The sequence below is a fragment of the Mytilus galloprovincialis genome, chromosome 13, assembly GCF_965363235.1.
Source record: "Mytilus galloprovincialis chromosome 13, xbMytGall1.hap1.1, whole genome shotgun sequence".
Lineage (NCBI taxonomy): Eukaryota > Metazoa > Mollusca > Bivalvia > Mytilida > Mytilidae > Mytilus > Mytilus galloprovincialis.
In genome coordinates, this window is record NC_134850.1 from 55,821,985 (window position 1) to 55,841,559 (window position 19,575).

A 19,575-nucleotide genomic window follows, 5' to 3' on the forward strand; every position below is an offset into this window, starting at 1 on the left:
GTAATACCATCATACAATGGTTTACAAGAACAAAACCAAATCTGTAATCACACAATGTTTAAGAACATTAAAATTAGCTTCAATATTTCAAGGATTTAGTTTTCTGTGTCAAAGTGAATCAACAGCTTTATCAAAATCAGTCAAGTATCTACATTCATGGCAAAAGTCTTAATTTCAATATGAAGGAAATATTGAAAGACGAAAAGAAGAAATATTACCTGATACAGCCAATAAGGTGGCAGAACATTATCTAATCATCAAGCTAATTTTGCCTGAGAATTAGTCTGAAAGCCGGAATATATAAATATTAAATCTACCTACCACTACCCAGTTTTCACTGTGTATAATATGAACTGGTCCTTTAGCTCTTCTGTGGTTGCCATGGAAAACAATATGACCTTTGACACTGTCAATTAAGTAGATATTCACAAAATTTCCTGGACCTGCTGAAAAAATTAAAGAAAAAAATGAGTACATGTATTCTTTGAAGTGACAACATTTTAAATTGTTTTCAAGATATATAAGGCTAACTTATTAGATACGCTAAGGTCAAAAAGTTGGTGTCAAGCATACCTGATGAGTTTTTCTCTAAACATACTGGTATGTTTTGCACGGAAATACTATCATACATAGTGTTCCTCACTTGTTTGATTTATGACATACTTGAATTAAAAAATACAGTTTACATTTCATTCAGAGCTATTGCTCTAAAAGAAAACTTGGGTGTATTTTATTCTTACTTTATAAGTCAACCATCATCTATTGAGAACTGTGTTAGTTACCGGATCTTGTAACCATAGATACACACATGACCTTAATATGAAAAACTTTGGTCTTGATACCAGATTATGAGATACATACTACATTTATGCAACAGTTCTAGACTATTATTTTATCTAATAAAAATATGTAACCATTGACAATCTTACTTTTCTGTGAAGAACTAGATGTATCTTCTCCTTCAGCTACAACAACTGCCAGATTTGGATTAATGTATTTATACAATACACTTCTGTCACCAAGGACACGACCTTGAGAGTGAACATGTTCTGAAAACAAAATTCTTGAAAGGATAAACATATAATGATTAGTGAAACACTGTAATTTTTTAGATTTAATCATTTTTATTCTATTTTTTTTTAATAATAATCACTAAAATATTATTAAGTTATAAGAAAATCTGTGTAAACCTTCTTTTACTCTATGTAAAAGAAGTATTAATCTAAAAGATCGGAACAAACATTTGAAAGTTATTTTTGTTTCCCATAATTGTGTTGATGTAACCTACATGTTTATTTACTTTGTACACTAGCATCATGGATGGAGAAACATTCTTACATAAGTTAAATGAATATATAATTACCATTGTATCTTTTAAACACTACATCTTTGATAATTTGCTGTTTCTTTTGTAGATTGACATTCCAAACTTTCTCTCCTTTTAAATCCTGTAAGATATTTTTTTTCACTTTTAAAACATATACATAAAAACATCACATGGAAGCAATATAAATATACAGCTTTGTGACTTTGAAAAGTTGTTATTCAAAAGTATTCAGTTTCTTCATTGAATGTATTAGGTTTAAATCTAAGATATTTCACCAATATGCATTATAGGACAAATGTTTATTTGAAGAAACAAGGTAATAAATTGAAGGGTGGATTTTCCCTAATTTTATGGTTTATATAAAATCACAAAAGAATTGAAACCTAAGAAATTTCCAATCAGATAAAAAAAGCATGAAATTAAGACTTCTTATTTGGAATGTCCCTTAAAATCCTGAAATTTAAACTTTTAACAGTATCTTATTTCTCTGACCTTGTCAACTCTGTATCCATTCAACATCCCTGTATCTAAATCTACAACCATCATGTATAAAGAAGAGTGGATTCTACTGGCTACTGATTTGTAACTTGGAGGATAAACATGAATCTAAAATAAAACAAAAGTTGCCATGTTATGTTGAATGTAAATGTATGATTTGTCATATCTTCTATTTTAAAATGATATCATTTCTAAGCTCCAGAGTGTGCTATTGGACATATTTTCTACATAAGTAAATGCATGTACCAAGTCATGAAATTGACAGATGTTATCCATTTATTATTTCATGTATTTGAGCTTTTGATTTTGGTATTTGCTTGTGGAATTTTCCTGTTAGTCGGTATTTTTGTTTTTTTATTCCTTGCTTATTTTATCAGTATTCTACTTTTAACTTTTTTTTTATTTCAGTTCACATTTTACTTTTTTATAGCTTTTCACGTGGTAACTTGTCTTGGAGCATTCCCTTAGACAGTGTATAAATCACAATAAAGCCCTGTTCAGTAGTACCTATTATGTAATTATTACCTGATTATTAGAGTCCATTAGAACGATGCCTTTAAGGAAGTTCTCATCCATTTCCCCCACCATGTAGGCTTGTTGTACATTATAACCTAGGTCTAGACCTTCGGGTGGCATATCTGACAACGCAACTCCAGTGATAGGGTTAAATGCATATAACACACCATGTCCTGTTTTCTTTAAAAAGAACAATATATTTTCTTAATTCTTTTAAAACAACTTTACTACACATGTTACAAATTATATTTCATCTACACAGCATTCAACAAAGTACACAATGTATTAGTGGAAAAAGATTTCTTGAATAACCAGGGAATTATATTATCACTGTGAATTTCTATATTAAAAATTATCCAGTTTTTTTGGTAAGTTTATCTCTTTTCAATGGTTTTGACATGACTTGATTAGTTTAATTTCCCTCCTTTTTTAAGTTAATTTTTACAATGAACATGGCACATTGTGATTTGTGTATGTTTTATATATAAATACATATAGAAAAATGAACACTGGCATTTTCTTGTTACTTTCAGGAAAGAATATGTTTGATTTCATCTTGTATTTAAAAAAAAAATAAGTTGCTTAAATATCTTTTCTGCACAATATAAAAGAATGGCTATTACATTTACAAAGTACCTTCAAATGGTAGTTAGTACTATGCATGTTTATATAAAACAACCCTTACTATTAGTATTTTTTTTAAAGAAATTTATTAGCCATAACTTGACTTAATATGTTTATTTACCCTTCCTTTCCAATATACAGAAAACAATTCATATTCTGAATATCTTACACAATATCATGTCTTCTAAGTAGAATTTTTTATGAAGTAATCATATCATTTATGAATGCATTTACATAAACTACATACCATATCTCTGCCCAAAATTGCACACTGTGGTGGATTAGGGAAATGTGCCGTGGTACGTTGTACAAACAATGGTAATGATTTCTTATATCTATCAAAGGGAGATAACTTAGGCATGAAATGTGACCAAGCTATTTTTCCATTGGTACTCTTCATTCCATAAACCTATAAAAACAAGAAATTTGAAGTTCACTTTTTGATATAGAATTCGTAAGAGCCTTGCATTTGCACTGTATTATTAATATTTGCTAGTATGATAATCGACATAACAATTGCAAACTGCAACTGTGGTGTGATAGCACTTTGAGACACAGTAATATCATTTCCACACATAAAATTATTTATACAATGGTAGAAGCTAAAAAATACTATCATTGCCAATCTGCATTATCAAAAATAAAAGCTATCATTTTGAATATTTCATAGCTAGATGTTAAATACATTCTGATTTTTTTAGCAAGAAGAATGATATGTTGCTGACATTCAATTCAATATCAATTCTTAACAAATATAACTGATAAACACTTGTTTACAATTCCAACAGTTATTGCCCTTTCTTTCCCAACTGACTGTAACTTAATATCAGACAAGGTAACTTCTCTCCACCATTTAAATGATCTTACCTTGCCAGCAGACGTCACAATTACAATCATCTTGTTCAGATTAAATTCATCTCGGGTCATTTCCTCATCATCATCCTCATCTTCCTCCTCATCTGATCCATCAGAGTTTTCCATCAAATGATGTCGGTGACCTTGAAGTTTGTGTAGCTGTTTTTGCAAAAACGTCTATTTAAAGAAATGAAAAGTGCTTAAATGAAATAAGATTATTTCAACAAACTTATGAATTATTGCTTCTCATATTGTTTTCCATTTTTCTTAATTCTGTGAATGTTTCTGGTGTAGTTATGTGTTGCAATTTTTGGCCACGCAATCCCTATTTTCTGTTTTCATTGTGATAGAAAACTTATTTTCAGTTTTCTATAAGATAGAATGGGAAATCCATCCATGCAACAAAGTCAGTATACAGATAGTGTAATTCTAGTACAACAGTTTGTAACTCTTGTTATTATACAAATATAGCCTTTGTATGAGGTCGATACAAGGATATATTGACCTGAAAGAAGTATATTGACTGAGGACAAAGTCCGAGGTCGATATACTTCTTTGGGTCGATATATCCTGTATTGACCTCATACATAGGCTATATTTGTTATATTATTAATTTCCGGCCATATTTGTATCAAAATCGTCATTTGATTTTGTTGGAATTTTATAGATATCATATTATCTACTTGACAATAACAAAATATTTGTTGTAATTTCAATTGCTTGTTTTTTGTTTGTTTGTCATCTCATGTATTTGAAGATTGTTTTCGTCAAATAATCGATCACAGATATCATTTGTTTCAAAAATTTAAGATCGTTAAACAATATCCTGAAATTTATTACATGACGTCACAAAGTATATCGGTTTTCAGATATTCTAAAAATAACCGTGCAATATGCTTTTTGCTATCCGCCGTTTTCTCTCTACCTTCGAAAATATAGTTTAACATGTGACTATCCCTAAACGAATCAAATTTGTTAAAATGTATGAATTAATAATATATCTATATATTTTAGTTTAACATTGATTTCTTCTCAAACATTTCATTAAATAACAAAAACTTTATTTCCAAAATTATTGGTGTTTTCTTCTTCAAATACTTAAAATTCAGAAATTAATGAGAGGTTTTTCTTAATGCAACTGGATGGGTATCGCAATAATAAGAACTTGCATTCTGATAACTGAAACATAGATCTGTTAACAGTTTTTACCGAAATCTCAATAATTAAACTCCCATTTTTGTCCATTCTTGAAAATTTGCAATAATAAATGCACCCAATAATTGGGACAATTTCTTCTGTTTTTTTCTCTAAATAATTGGTTGCTTTTTTTTGTGTTTATTGTCTTCATTTTTTTAGGTCTGTATGTTTTGTATTCCCTGAAAAAATATGCTTCTGATCCACTTTCTAATTTCTCTCATTCTTCAATCAATGGTCTTTTCTTACCTTCAGTTGAGAGAGTTGTGTACTTAATCTCTTCACAAACATGGTTCCAATATCATCTACAATAGAATATGAATAAACTTTAATTACAGTCGAAAGGTCTTATTATTTTTTATTGGTTAAATTTCTGAATCTTGAATTCTAAAAGTTCTCTGCTAACCTTTCTAGTCAGATGATTTTTTTTGTTAATATATCTGGGACCTAGGATATGTTTAGTTTTCAAAATAGAGATTAATTTTCCTGTCACCTAGTAAATTGATACAAAGCACAGTATAACAAAGTTGTTTAGTGCTATTATTATTCATATAAAATTTTGCCTCACATCAAATCTATTTATTCTAAACTGTTTAATAAATTTTACCTTTGTGTGATCCAAATTCCTCTTCAAATTTGGCCTGGTTTTCAGACACTGGAAGGTCAATCATTTCAACAGACATGATGTATGCCAGGGCTTCCTCATTTGTCCAGGATACTTTACCTGTCGATAAAAAACTACTTACTTTAAATTTGATGCAAATGTAATAGTATGGTTTCAGTTAGTGATAGCATATCCATACTTTATATTTTTAATCACGTCAACATAGAATGAAATTATTTTTCCCATTTTTAATTAAGGAAGTTGCTAGTCAGTTAAAGAGCTCACCAGAGTCGGTTAAAGAGCTCACCAGAGCTCATGTTTTGTCTGTTATTGTGTATATATATGCCGACTCTAAATAAAATTTACTTACTTACTTACTTTACTAACTCTATAAACGTGCATAAAATAAAATAAGATGAAGACTTTTAAGCTAGCCTTGTATTTTTCACTTATTTGTTCTTTTATTTGGTATGTAATCTTCTATCGTATCATTTCTCTTAGATTAATAACATGAAGGCATAAATGCAAGTATGTTTTTTTCAAAACACCTCTAGATCTGTAACTTGTTTTAATAACCAAAAATATGAACAAAAGGAATGTTGGGTAATCATCAATAGCAAAGCAACCCAATGACCCAAAAAACCATCTAGATTAGTATTTCTAATTACCCATTTTCTGTACCATTTGAAGAGAGTAGTCTTCTGACTGTAAAGCCAGTTTGTATCCAATTCTACCGTCCTTCTTTCTTACTAAATATCCATATGCCTGCAAAATATAGTACCATGATGTTCAATTCAAAGCTGGACATCTTTCACCGTAATATAAATGCTTATATAATTACAAGTAAAACTGCGAGCAACTACTCACTGATGATACCCCAGCTGCAAGTGGATTATTTTAATGGTGTAAAAATATGCAAGTGTTCGGTAAACAGGAAGTTGACGAGTGATGAATCTGAAAACGCATCACACGGTAAAGCAGACTTGTATAAACCCTGAAACCAAATTTCAGAAATCCTTGTATTGTAGTTTCTGAGAAAAATGTGATGAAAATTTTCAACTTGGCTATCATGTGTGAAATATATACAAGTGTTCGGTCAACAGGAAGTTGTCGAGTGATGAATCTGAAAACGCATCACACAGTATAGCAGACTTATATAAACCTTGAAACCAAATTTCAGAAATCCTTGTATTGTAGTTCCTGATAAAATGTGACGAAAAATATTCATGGGACGGATAGACTGCTGGACGGATGGACGGAAGGACTGACGGATGGACTGATGGACAGACAAAGGTTAAACAGTATACCCCCGCTTTTTTAAAGCAGCGGGGGTATAAAAATGAATTAATCAAGAATGCACAAGTTTTCATTCTAAGCATAATCCCACTTATAAATTGTAATTAAAATTATCTAGATACAGAAAGAAAATGTCTTACAGATCCAAAAAGTGTTCATGCTTTGGACTAAAAGAAAAACAAGGTTATTGCAATAAAGCCTCTGCTGCTAGAGTGTGGTATAATTCAATATATACTTATTTATATAAATCCGTAAAAGGTCAAAATAATTTACTACATTATGCAATACTAAAAAAGCAATAACAAAATCAACTAATTTTTATATTTGGATAAAGAATAACTAGTATACATTTATGCACATAAATGTATACTTGTTATTCTTTATCCATATTTATATTAATCAAGCATCATTATCCTGTAAAAAGAGCATTCTACATCTGATCTTTGTGAATGATAATTTGAAAGTACTATAACATTCATAAATTGAATACATTAATTTTTACAACTTTACCTTTAATGGCAAACCATGACTTGGACCTGCACTTATTTTCTGTTTTAAATCTGTAATTTCACCTCCAGACTCAAGGTCATATCCAGTTAGAGTCAACTCCTACAAAAAAAGTATACATGTTTCATATTTTTATGTAAGTATTTTTTTTTTGTATGGCGTTTTGTGTGTTGTACTCATGTCTTCAAATATGACTTGTATGATTTGGGTTTTAGTGCACAACATATACCTATACACTGAGATTAACAATTTATTGTAAAGATCAGTAAACCTTGTTTGTTTACATGCCATACATGGATTAATATTAACATATGATAATGATTTTGGTGCACACAAAAGAGTATCTGTAATAATAGATTCCCCTTTTCCAATCAAATTTTTTGTATTCTTTACCTTAAAAAAGGAGAACTCCTTTAATGAGATTACAACCCAAAACACACAAAACCAAAGCCATATACAGTGTAACCTGCCTAATCTGACACCTGAGTATTCCAAAATCCTGCTTTAGCCCACACATTTTCTGGTCCCAAAATATGCCTATCCCTGCAGAAAAAAACCCTGAGTATTACGACACCCTGCATAAGACATTTCTTTCTGGTCCCTCAGTGTGTTGGATAACACAGGTTACACTGTATATGTCATATACTATATGGTACATGGATAATCTAACATTCTATTTCCTGTATGTATTACTTACCTGATCTCCAGATTTCTGTAATGTCAGTAATACTTCTTTATTGTCCAGCTTGGTCACTTCTGCTGCTGATACCTACATGTAACATATAACAGATAATAACAAAGTCTGTCTCAAACTTTTAACATCATGTGCAAATTTCTTGTTTCTTATATATAATTATATACGATCACTTGTATTAACTAGAGTTTTTAAATGCCTGCAGTCTGAAACTGTAAACTAAAGGACACAAAAGAAAGAATAAACTGTTTTTGTGAGTACCAACTATTATGGACTTGTGAACAATTTCATCATTTGTGGCATCTGATTTCATGCTTAAAACATGCATAACAACCTTTAGGAAATCTGTATTTCAATGAATACTTAAAATTCTTGGTACACATTGACCACTAAAAATATTCCGTCATGTATAAAAAGGGATAAAAAGTAAATAATTATAAACTGATTACTGTAAATTCAGAAATTATTGCATCCATTTATTATTGCGATTTTGTCATTTTGGTCTAAAATGCAATTTTAATTTTTGCGATACTGAGAAAATCCTGTTTAATTCATCTGAAAAATTTCAAAATGCAAGTTAAAATTATTGCAATTACATGTATATGTCACATTTTTTTGCAATAATAAAAACATCACAATAATTTCTGAATTTACAGTAACAATAACTAATTTTATGTAATGATTGTGATATTGTTTGAACTTACACCTGGAAGCTGCTTAACAACTTGCAACTCATTCTTCAGAATCTTCAAAATAGCCAAATCATTTCTTCCAAGTCTGATCAACAGCTCAGGGTAGTCTCCCCTGTTAGAAACTGGTTCCAACACAACTGTTCCAGAAGGAGCCAGACCAAGCTCCTACAATGAAAAAACAAATTTTCACTTGTAATTTTCAGTAAAGTAAACAATTACAATCTAGGTGCACATGCTGTATTCTAAACTCTGAGTCAAATAATCTCAACATCACATAGCTTTTTAACTTTCTGACAAGCTGAAAGGGATAACATGATTCATTGAGAGCTGTCATAACATTTAGACCAGTGATAGGGGCTGACTTGAACCTAAATTGAATTGTGAAGTGTGAGTTTTTATCATGTGTTTTAGTCTAATTGTGACTTTGAAAATGAAGAGCACAAACAAAATCTTGTTTATTTTGTCTTCTGGATGGTCAAGGGTGTGCAGAGATTTTATTTCCTGAAATCATAATAAACTTTATCTTCTTTTCTTTCCATTCCAATTTATTATCATCCAATTCATTTCTGTACCTTTTTCAAATTTAAAGAAGGACCACAAATTTAAAATACCCTGATTTGTATTTTTCAAAATATTTGTATTACACAAAATGTATACATTTTTCACTGCAAAAACACTATGTTGTAAAAAAAGTATTAATTCCAATTAGTTTACTTTATTCATTAATTTGTTCACAGTACATGCAGGGAAGTACTAGTGTTTTACAGGTGTTATATACATGAATACATGTTTTAAAACAAAATGTCCTGAACAGCAATAACCATTGAAATATACTGATTCAGGAAATTCTCAAACCAACAATCTCTAAACGTTTACAATGGATAATAATGTCAGATCTTGGCTGGTAAAAATAAGACCACATTAATACTGCAGCTGTCCATATTGTTTGAAGAATTAAAGATGGACTTTTCAACAACACCTTTCATCTTTATACAATGAAATCTGTATAATAAGTTTTTAGATGATGTACCAAGTGTTTTAACTGTGAAAAGTTTCATTTTTAAAGGCATGATATAAGGGATAGTGGTAAATATAGAGATGAAGCAAACTCTGCTTGTAGAAATTTTGTGTCTTATTTGTTAGAAAATTTAAATAGATTTTCTTTTGAAGATGATTATGAAGTGCTATCTTCAATGTGCTATATATTTAATCCTATTTTATATAGCAATGATTGCAAAGATAAATTTTTGAAAAGTGCAAAACAAGTTGTACAACATTTTTCTGATTGTACGTTAAATGATTTTGAAAGTGAAGAAATGTTAGACCAAATTGTTACATTTTCACATGTTGTGAAGTCATCTTATTCACATGGTTCAAACAGTATTAATGATGTATGTCAAGTAGCTCGTAAGCATAAAGAAGTCTACCCATATGTATACAAGCAGCAGAAAAATTATTAACTGATCCCGTATCATCTGTGGAGTGTGAACAGGGGTTCAGCAGACAAAACATTATAAAAACTAAGCTTATAAATAGACTAAGTACAGATTCATTGTTCCTTCCTATGATGATTTCTTTAAAAGGGCCTTCTTCAGATATATTTGATTTTAATAGAGCTTTTATAAGATGGGCAGACAAAAAAAATAGAAGAATTTATACATGTATGTTTTAAAGTTTTTAATGTGACTGGATCTTTTTACTTTAAACATTTGTTCGATTTTAGCTGTGAAAAGTTAAATATAATTGTTTTGCCTTTGAAATGTATTTTTACTGTATCTATACAAGAGGATAAATGATAAATAAAATATATAAGTCTAATTTGGTGTTCATTTATTGAAATGAATATTATTAAAGAAAGATGTGGGGTAAATGTACATGAGACAACAATGCAGTACATTGAACTTTATCTTCATTGTAGTAAGGAAAATCAGTTGGCGAATAAATTGTAAAAGTGGTGAAAAAATATTAAAAGTGGCCATTTTTTTTTTAAAGTGGCGAAAAAGGTGTTGAAAAAAAGATATTGACTCAGGGGAAATCCTGATGATAACACTATTGACCTCCATAACTAATTTACTGTTGTTTTAATAAACTTACCGATATATCTGTTGGTTTGAAGACCGGACCACTGACCAGATCTAACAGTTGTAATGTTAAAGTGTCCTGTTTGAAGCACAAGTAATAACTGCTGTCCACAACCTCACAACTGAAATGATACAGACACAACAATACACATGATAACATGAAATCAATCAAAGAATTTCAGTATTTTTTTGTAATGTAATACATGATGAATCCACTTAGTAGTAGCGTTGTTACAGAGCTCACAAAGTTATTTCAATTATAAATATATGGAACTATAACAACAAAATATATACATTATAAGCAATTGTATATCTAATACTTTCAGTTAAATTCTTATTCATATTTGTGTAGTTTGAGTGCACAAGTATTTCGGAATACAAATACTACATGTATTTGCTAAAGTGCCTTCTTTTAGTAATGCACAGAAATATTGTCATTCTTTGTGCTTAGATTTTAATAAAATTGAGAATGGAAATGGGGAATGTGCCAAAGAGACAACAACCCAAATAGATTGTTTATTATTTCTTTTGAATTATGTGCATCTTTAAAATTAAAACAATAAGTTTGTGATGTATTCATTTCCCAAAAGTTTGTAAACTCTTTGTTCTTTAATTGTTTATTAACTCTGACAAAGTAGTACAGTTCTTGAAAGTAATTCTATGAACATGAATATTATGAGTTTTCAAAAACTGTTCTGTGTAAATTAAAATTTACTATAGTTGTAAAATAAGCTTATGAATTTTGTGATCCCCCCTTAAACTGCCAACTTGGCTTTTTTTACATTTTTTAAAAGTAAATATATGTGATTTTTAGTTAGAAAACATTCCTCACCTGGTTTCCTTGTTTATCCATGCAGCAGGAATAGACTTCTGTGAACTGATCACTCCTTCATTATTGGCTTTAACTATGGTCACATGTGCTCCAGGCAAGTGACCAATGGCTATTACCTCATTTCCACGGACTATAACACGATCAAATACAGTTCCATCACTAAAACATACAACAGAGATATTAAAGCTAGGGTATTGACATTCAGAATTCAAACTTTAAAAATAATGTATATATATATAAGACTATAGCTCACAGATATTGTAATTCTTTCAACCACTTCTTAAAACTTTCAACTGTAAAGCCTGTCATTTTAATGGGGTTGCTGGTCCAATGTTGAAGATATATGATGTTAATGTCTATTTTGTCTCCATCTGATTGAAATACTGATCCAGTGTCCATGCCATCCTTACAAGGATTTTACAATGCTTTATTCTGTTTTCTATCGAAAGACCTCAGGGAATCCCCTGAAAGCTAAACTTTAATTGTCTGAGGATACAATTACAGTTGTTTTTGTCTAGACATCTTTATAGTTGTGACCTTCTCATTGAATTAACCAACATCTTCTTTTACTGAATACTTTTTTTTTTTTTTAAATAAAACACGAAAAATAGATGCATAATGAAGATAGTTACAATAGTTTTTACCTATTTGGCAGTGAAAACTTCCACTTCTGTTTTCCATTCATTAAATCATAACTGTATACTCCATAGGGTGTCAATGCTATCACTTGATCTGAAATATTTTTCATACCTTATACAATTGAGAATGAAAATGATGAATATGTCAAAGAGATAACAACTCAACTAAACAGACAACAGCCCAAGGACCACCAATTGAAATTAAAGGATAAGTAAAAGTTAACATTGCTGCATGGTAATGTAACATCATTGCCTATTTTTTCCTCAAGTATCAGGTCTTTTCCTCATCAAGAAAAATATTAGGCAGTAAAATCAAAAAGCAAATGTACAAATTGCCATTAAATAGAAAATATTTGTCAAATACAACACTATGCAGTATAATTTGAAAACCATATCCATGCATTTTACTGATTTAAAAATTTTTTAATTTTAAAATGGTTTAATTTTTTGTTTTCTATTTGATTAAGTTTTCTCATCTGAAAACTTATACTGTATGCGGGAAGTCAAACATCTTGTAACTGCTAGCCTTTTATATCAAAATTGATGTACTGAACATGTGGATTCATTTATTTTCCGTGGGTACCAATTTTCATGGTTTGAGGAAAACTAACATATTCATGGATATTCAATTTCTTGGTTTTGGTATAGTCTGCCCTCATTCCTTTAGAAAATTTGTAATTCGTTGAACATTTGAATTCGTGGTTCTCCTGTACTCACGAAATTCACGAAAATTGGTATCCAATGAATATTAATGAATCCACAGTATAAATAAACTTACCATTGCCTTTGATCTTTATATCAGCACTGAAAAAGGAAAATTAATATATGCTGATAAATCATGTAAATGAGTTATGTGTGAAGTTGAAATCATTGTTTTTATTATAAGAGTTTATAAACAATATATTCAGCCAAAGATGTGTTGTCTCGAGTATCAATGTTTTCAGTCAAAGGAAAAATTAAATTGTACTAGAACACACCCACAACATCCCGCGTTGACGGAATTAAAGTACATTCTCCTTATTTAAGCCTAATTTTTTTGGTATTTGTATTGTCATCTGAAAAATTATAAAGTCATGGTGATTATGAAGTGCACAGTTTTCCTCGAGTGTCAAATCTTTCTGTTTTAACCTGTCAACCCGGAAATTGTTAATCATTGGTAATATCAATTATGTGGAAAACAAAAGGGCATGGAATGGATTAATTTTTAATCAACACCATTATCTTGTTTTAGTTATACATAAAGTTGAGTTGTTTGGTTCGTTCTTTTTATGTCATGCAGGCTAACAAATTTGAAAATACCTTGCGCCTTATTTTTTGTTTGGATTTTTAGTATTTGTAAAAGGGCACATACTATCTACCCTTATTTCACTATGCAATATGAATATTTATCCAACTAAACATTTTTAAGTATTAACTTTGTCCTATCTCACTACCTACCCTGGTCTAGCTATGTGATGGACAGTATTTTCCCAGCTGAGGGCACCAGTTTCAACTTTCCAACTCCTAACATATCTCCCTCCACCACAAACACCAACAAAATCTATTGAAAAAAGAATATTTAGTCATCGTTTACCACTAAAGACATGAAAGACAATGTTTTGTTATATCGTTATTTCAGAAATTATTGCAATTAATGCCAATAATGTATCTTAATAAAAAGCACTTGCAGTCTGATTTTTTGATACATTTAATTTACATTTAATTTCCCTGAAATTCAAATAAATAATCTTGCATTTTTGCAAAATTTAATGACCACAATAATTTATGAATTTACAGTAATTTGAGTATAAACATGCTCAGGGTAAAATTTCATCGAGAAGCAAGACATAAGTTAAGACAATATTGTTGATATTTTTAATAAAGGTACCAGTGTATAAAGTACCATTAATTTTAGTTTTATAATTATCTCCCCTTAATGCATTCTGTAATCTATTAGTATGTGTCTGTCCCAAGTCAGGAGCCTGTAATTCAGTGGTTGTCATTTGTTTAAGTGTTAAATATTTGTAATATTATAAGGCCGTTAGTATTCTTGTTTGAATTGTTTTACATTGTCAATTCGGGGCCTTTTATAGTAACATTAATTTTAGTTTTATAATTATCTCCCCTTGATGAATTCTGTAATCTATTAGTATGTGTCTATCCCAAGTCAGGAGCCTGTAATTCAGTGGTTGTCATTTGTTCAAGTGTTAAATATTTGTAATATTATAAGGCCGTTAGTATTCTTGTTTGAATTGTTTTACATTGTCATTTCGGGGCCTTTTATAGCTGACTATGCGGTATGGGCTTTGCCTATTGTTAATGGCTGTACGGTGACCTATAGTTGATAATTTCTGTGTCATTTTGGTCCTTTGTGGAGAGTTGTCTCATTGGCAATCATATCACATCTTCTTTTTTATAGATCTTCACAGCAGGTTTAGATTCAATTTTGATTCCTATGTATATTTTTTATCCTATAAAATTTAAATCAAAGAAAGGAATATACATATTCATACTCAAATTACTAAAATTTCTTTATTAGTATCATAGAGTGAGGAAGCTGTAGCAAGTAAATAAAAGGCTTCTGCAATATATTTTGCGTATGTCAAACGTGGTCATTTATACAGGAAATCCGCCGTTTACGGTAGCTTCAAGTGCCGGCTACTTCACTGACAAAAATATAAATTCAAAAAGAAAAAAATTATCTTTTTCAAATGTTTACAGGCAGCCGAGAGACGTATTTTCGCAAAGTCGCGGTCACGATAAACAAGGATGAAAAGTCAGTGTTCACCTTGGACTAAATATAGTTCACATGAATTCAGGTCACTGATTGGTTGTCTATTTAAAGTCAGAATGCATCGTTTCTTTTCAAAGATAACAAGAGAGACGTTCCGGTGGTCATTGAAGGATAACAATAGAGACGTTCTGATGGTCATTAACTCGTTGGCTTTTTTTTACTTTAAAAACGTGAAGACAATCAAATAGGATGACAATCTTATGTTATGGAATAATATCAGTCAAATTAAAGAAAGTGTAGTAGATCATATTGTTCAGAATCTGGAAAACAGTATCTTTTGAAGTTCATTTTTCAAAGCCCACGTGGTGTTCAGAGAATCAAGGTCAAAAACGAAAGTAGAATATTGTCGACTCGACCTCAAATAAATAACATTTTCAAATGATTTATGTATCCGACTTATTGAACAGTTTACAAAAAAAGAGAAAATCAGAGGATATATCAATTTTCTGTCAATGCTTGAGAAATAATTGTATGATTTAGTTATGCGTAACAGTCTTTAGAGAGAAAAGGCGGGTCATTTGTTTACAAATGCACGTAGTTCTGCAAAATAAATCGATCAAGATTTTTAACAAACCGGATTATTATATAAATAAATCTCCTTTAAAAGTAAATGAATTTTAAGCATAAGGTAATGAAAATAAAAAACTATAACATAAAAAAAATGAAATTTCTTTGAGATTTTTTTTTCCTTCTTTAATTTCATACATAAAAAATGGTCATTTAAAAGATGAAATTAGGTGCCAGGAGATTGCGAGAATGCAGGATTTTGCTCTATTTATGCCAGAGCTTCTAAGGGCCTTCAGCGGCCCCAGACCCCCTGCCGTAAGGCACCAAGCTTACAGCTTGGTGGGCTTCTGGCTGCGCCGAATGCATGTTACAGCCGCCTATAATTTTAACTGAGCCTTCTACTTCAATTTCAATTGAAAGCCCTGTTTATAATGCTATAAACCTTGGACGATTCCAATATCAAGTCAGTACCATAGGCTTATGGTTGGGTTCTATGCAATCTTTACCCCATAACTCCTCAATGTGATTATGTTCTTGTCCATATAACAGGTGTTTAAAATTTGAATATCTTTGAGAGAAACTAATCATGAGTAGCAAAAAAACAGAAGCATCAATGTCCTTTTTTCAGCTAATCAAGAAACGAAAATAATAGTAAATTCTCCCTTGCAAGCTTACATTTATCTTGATGGAATACTGCATCAATAGTTCCTCTGTCATTATCTTCTAATATCTGTCTCCATGCTACAATACAAAATCATTATCACTGACACATGTACATGAGGAATGCAACAATTTTCAGCTCTTTAAAAAAGATGCATGCTAAGGCAGAACCTTGCAAAAGACACTTTAATATACAGTTACTTTGTGCATGCTGTCTTCACTCTTTTTAATGATATTTGTATGAAACTTATAACTGCTTTTTAAAATAAATCTTTTTTGATCAAATTCAGAAAGTAAAAGATGGTAAAAATAGTTTTCAAAAGGTTTTTTTTTTCAAGTAAAGGAAACAAACCTATAGATTTTTTATTTTGGTTATTAGCATAAATGTCAGTTTCTTGCCACATCTTTGTGTTTTTTACTACAGGGTACTTTGGCTAAATCAGCCAATAAAACTGACTGTCTGACATGATCTGTATGATGTAGAGTGTAGTATGTGACATTTACGGTTGATCCAGCCCTATTAAAGAAATATCAGCTTGTACACACAACAATTCTGCAATGCTTTAGACACCATTGTTCTAGAGATGTCATGATTTACATGTTGAAAGGTTTAAATGTAAAACAAGAAAAAAATCACTACCTGCCTGCCCATCTGCTGATAGTGTGGTTTCGGCAATGCTAAACAACTATTTTTTAATGCCTTCGAGAGGCGTAAATAATATTGGGCTGCTGTCTCATTGAAGTAAACCAACATCTCTTTTTGTATCATTATATAATTCATCGATATTACATTCATATAACATGTAGAATGTCAATGTAAGAGATATATAAACATAAAACTTTCTGTTATCTAGTTTACCTATAGAACCATTGAAGACATGTATCGATGCTAACACATTTTTATCTGTAGTAACCAGTAGCTTTTTACTTGGATTTGATTGGTCCCAGTACAATCTCTCTATTTTTCCTATATATCTCTGTGTCCTGCAAATAAATAATCACATCATTATAATTAATATCAGTATATACATGGTCAATATTGTATATATAGTCACAACGATGATAATACTGGTGAGTCACTCAGTCATGGCCAATTTTGATGAGTCCAAAAGTCTGTAACTGATGCCTTATCAATTTAATGACATATGAATTCTTTTAAATGCAACAGGATATTATTGGTGAATATAGGACTAGGTTTAAAATTATAGACTGTCTGATTCCCCGGAACAAGTGAAAGTCATCATCAGGCAAGTAAAAACTGCAGTTTATTCATTTTTTTTGGTCTAATTTGCAATAAACATGATCAAATAAAGCCCATCAAAGTTTGATTCTGTTTTTGAAGTTGTAAGGTCAGACCTGAAAATGATAGAGACATACAATATTCTCCCCAGGATTTTTGGACCACCAGTGTAACGCGTGTAGACAGCTTGGTGAAATGATTCATACAATCAGCATGATCAGTCGCATCGCTTAGCTAAATTTCTAGTTTCTAGTTACTGTAGTTTTAATGTCTTTTGTTTTGTTTTAATACTGTGGTACTGTGTTATGTAGATTACTGATAAAAAAAAAAGTTTGAATACTTTAATCATGTTTATTTAAAAAAATAAAATATTCATCTACATAAAGAAAATTGTTGGATGTGAAATGATTCCTGTCATGCAAAATGTTATTAGGAAATATAAAATTCTAAAAGAAGAACAAAATCTTTTTTTGAACCAGTTTCTATCTTAATTTTTATCAAAAGAAATTTTTCATAAATTATAAAACAATAGTCACATAATCATAAAATTTGAGATCTTTTAATCATGTTAATATCACACTTGTACCATTTATTTTTACAAAGTAATGAATCAATGTAAGTTGCATGTAAATTCTGGCAACTCTCTTGCAATAAGAGTATAATTTCATCAGGGTTCACAGGGATCTCCATGGCCTGTTTAACGATGGCGCCCCGCCATCATTCAAATGTCTTGCGCCATTGTCAAATGACTCACACCATCGTTAAATTGTCTTGCGTCATTGTTAAATTGTTTTCCGCCATCGTTCAAAACTTCATTGTTTTTTGTAGCCCGACGCCATTTTTTTTTATCAATTCTAATCAAATGCATGTAATTGCATAACCCTTAAGCTTTTTATGTTATAATCCAATACAGTTCTAACGTCTAAGGGATATCCGGATTAAGATCGCTAATCACTTGTACCTGAGCTTGTACAGGCAGTGATCTGGAAGGTTTTTTTCACTATGGGCCCAGGGCCCCTCAAAAATAAATTCAATGGGCCATTTTAAACCAGTTGCTTCGCAGGGCGCAGCATTATACGACCGCAGAGGTTGAACCCTGAACGGTTGGGGCAAGTATGGACACAACATTCAAGCTGGATTCAGCTCTAAATTTGGATTGTGATTAAATAGTTGACACAGCATAGGTTTCTGACACAGAATGAATGTGGTCTAATGAACTGTTTGAAGAAATTTTCTTTTTTATTTATGAAATTTCAAATGAGAAAAATTGAACCCAATTTTTTTAATCACATCCCCCTTTCCCTTATTCCAAAACTAATCTCAATTAAAATTTCTAATGGAGTTTGCAACAATAACTACTCATTTAAATACATCATAAAATATTAAGATGTAAAAAAACTGCTTGTTATCACTGAATGGTAAAGATTATTTTAATTTATCAGTTGGTAGTAAAAAGTGAATATACATTGTATATTGTATAAAACAAAGATTTAAGTTGATTCTGGACAAAGAAAGATAACTCCATTTAAAAAAAAATCTTGCTATTGCACAATATTTTGCAATTAGATATTTCTTGCTTACTATTCTGGACAAAGAAAGATAACTCTAATTAAAAAAAAATTTGCTATTTCACAATATTGTGCAATTAGATATTTCTTGCCATTGCGCAATACTGTGCAATTGAAAAGACTTGCTATTGCACAATACTTAATATAATAATTTTAACTTAAAAACTGGGCCCATAATAAAAAATCTAAGTACATTTTTTGATTCAGCATATCAAAGAACCCCAAGATTTCAATTTTTGTTAAAATCAGACTAAGTTTAATTTTGGACCCTTTGGACTTTAGTGTAGACCAATTTGAAAACAGGACCAAAAATGAAGAATCTACATACACAGTTAGATTTGGTATATCAAAGAACCCCATTTATTCAATTTTTGATGAAATCAAACAAAGTTTAATTTTGGACCCCGATTTGGACCAACTTGAAAACTGGGCCAATAATCAAGAATCTAAGTACATTTTTAGATTCAGC

At 30.6% G+C, this 19,575-nt stretch overlaps 1 protein-coding gene across 2 annotated transcripts in view; it reads right to left on the reverse strand.

Annotated features, from left to right (window-relative positions):
- Positions 1-19,575, reverse strand: part of LOC143057212 (ER membrane protein complex subunit 1-like) — a 33,745-nt gene that overhangs the window by 10,361 nt on the left and 3,809 nt on the right. Inside the window, exons 2-21 of one of the 2 annotated variants that reach the window (XM_076230471.1) lie at positions 17,158-17,282; positions 16,314-16,379; positions 13,796-13,898; positions 13,137-13,162; positions 12,365-12,452; positions 11,721-11,879; positions 10,902-11,010; positions 8,820-8,972; positions 8,119-8,190; positions 7,425-7,523; positions 6,287-6,383; positions 5,622-5,738; positions 5,264-5,319; positions 3,833-3,997; positions 3,213-3,374; positions 2,351-2,521; positions 1,820-1,933; positions 1,364-1,448; positions 930-1,049; positions 322-443 (exon numbers count right to left, since the gene is read on the reverse strand). In XM_076230471.1, the coding sequence (XP_076086586.1) occupies positions 322-443; positions 930-1,049; positions 1,364-1,448; positions 1,820-1,933; positions 2,351-2,521; positions 3,213-3,374; positions 3,833-3,997; positions 5,264-5,319; positions 5,622-5,738; positions 6,287-6,383; positions 7,425-7,523; positions 8,119-8,190; positions 8,820-8,972; positions 10,902-11,010; positions 11,721-11,879; positions 12,365-12,452; positions 13,137-13,162; positions 13,796-13,898; positions 16,314-16,379; positions 17,158-17,282 (2,209 nt within the window). Of the gene's footprint in view, positions 1-321; positions 447-929; positions 1,050-1,363; positions 1,449-1,819; positions 1,934-2,350; positions 2,522-3,212; positions 3,375-3,832; positions 3,998-5,263; positions 5,320-5,621; positions 5,739-6,286; positions 6,384-7,424; positions 7,524-8,118; positions 8,191-8,819; positions 8,973-10,901; positions 11,011-11,720; positions 11,880-12,364; positions 12,453-13,136; positions 13,163-13,795; positions 13,899-16,313; positions 16,380-17,157; positions 17,283-19,575 lie in introns of both variants that reach the window. The other variant, XM_076230470.1, reaches the window with a different exon arrangement.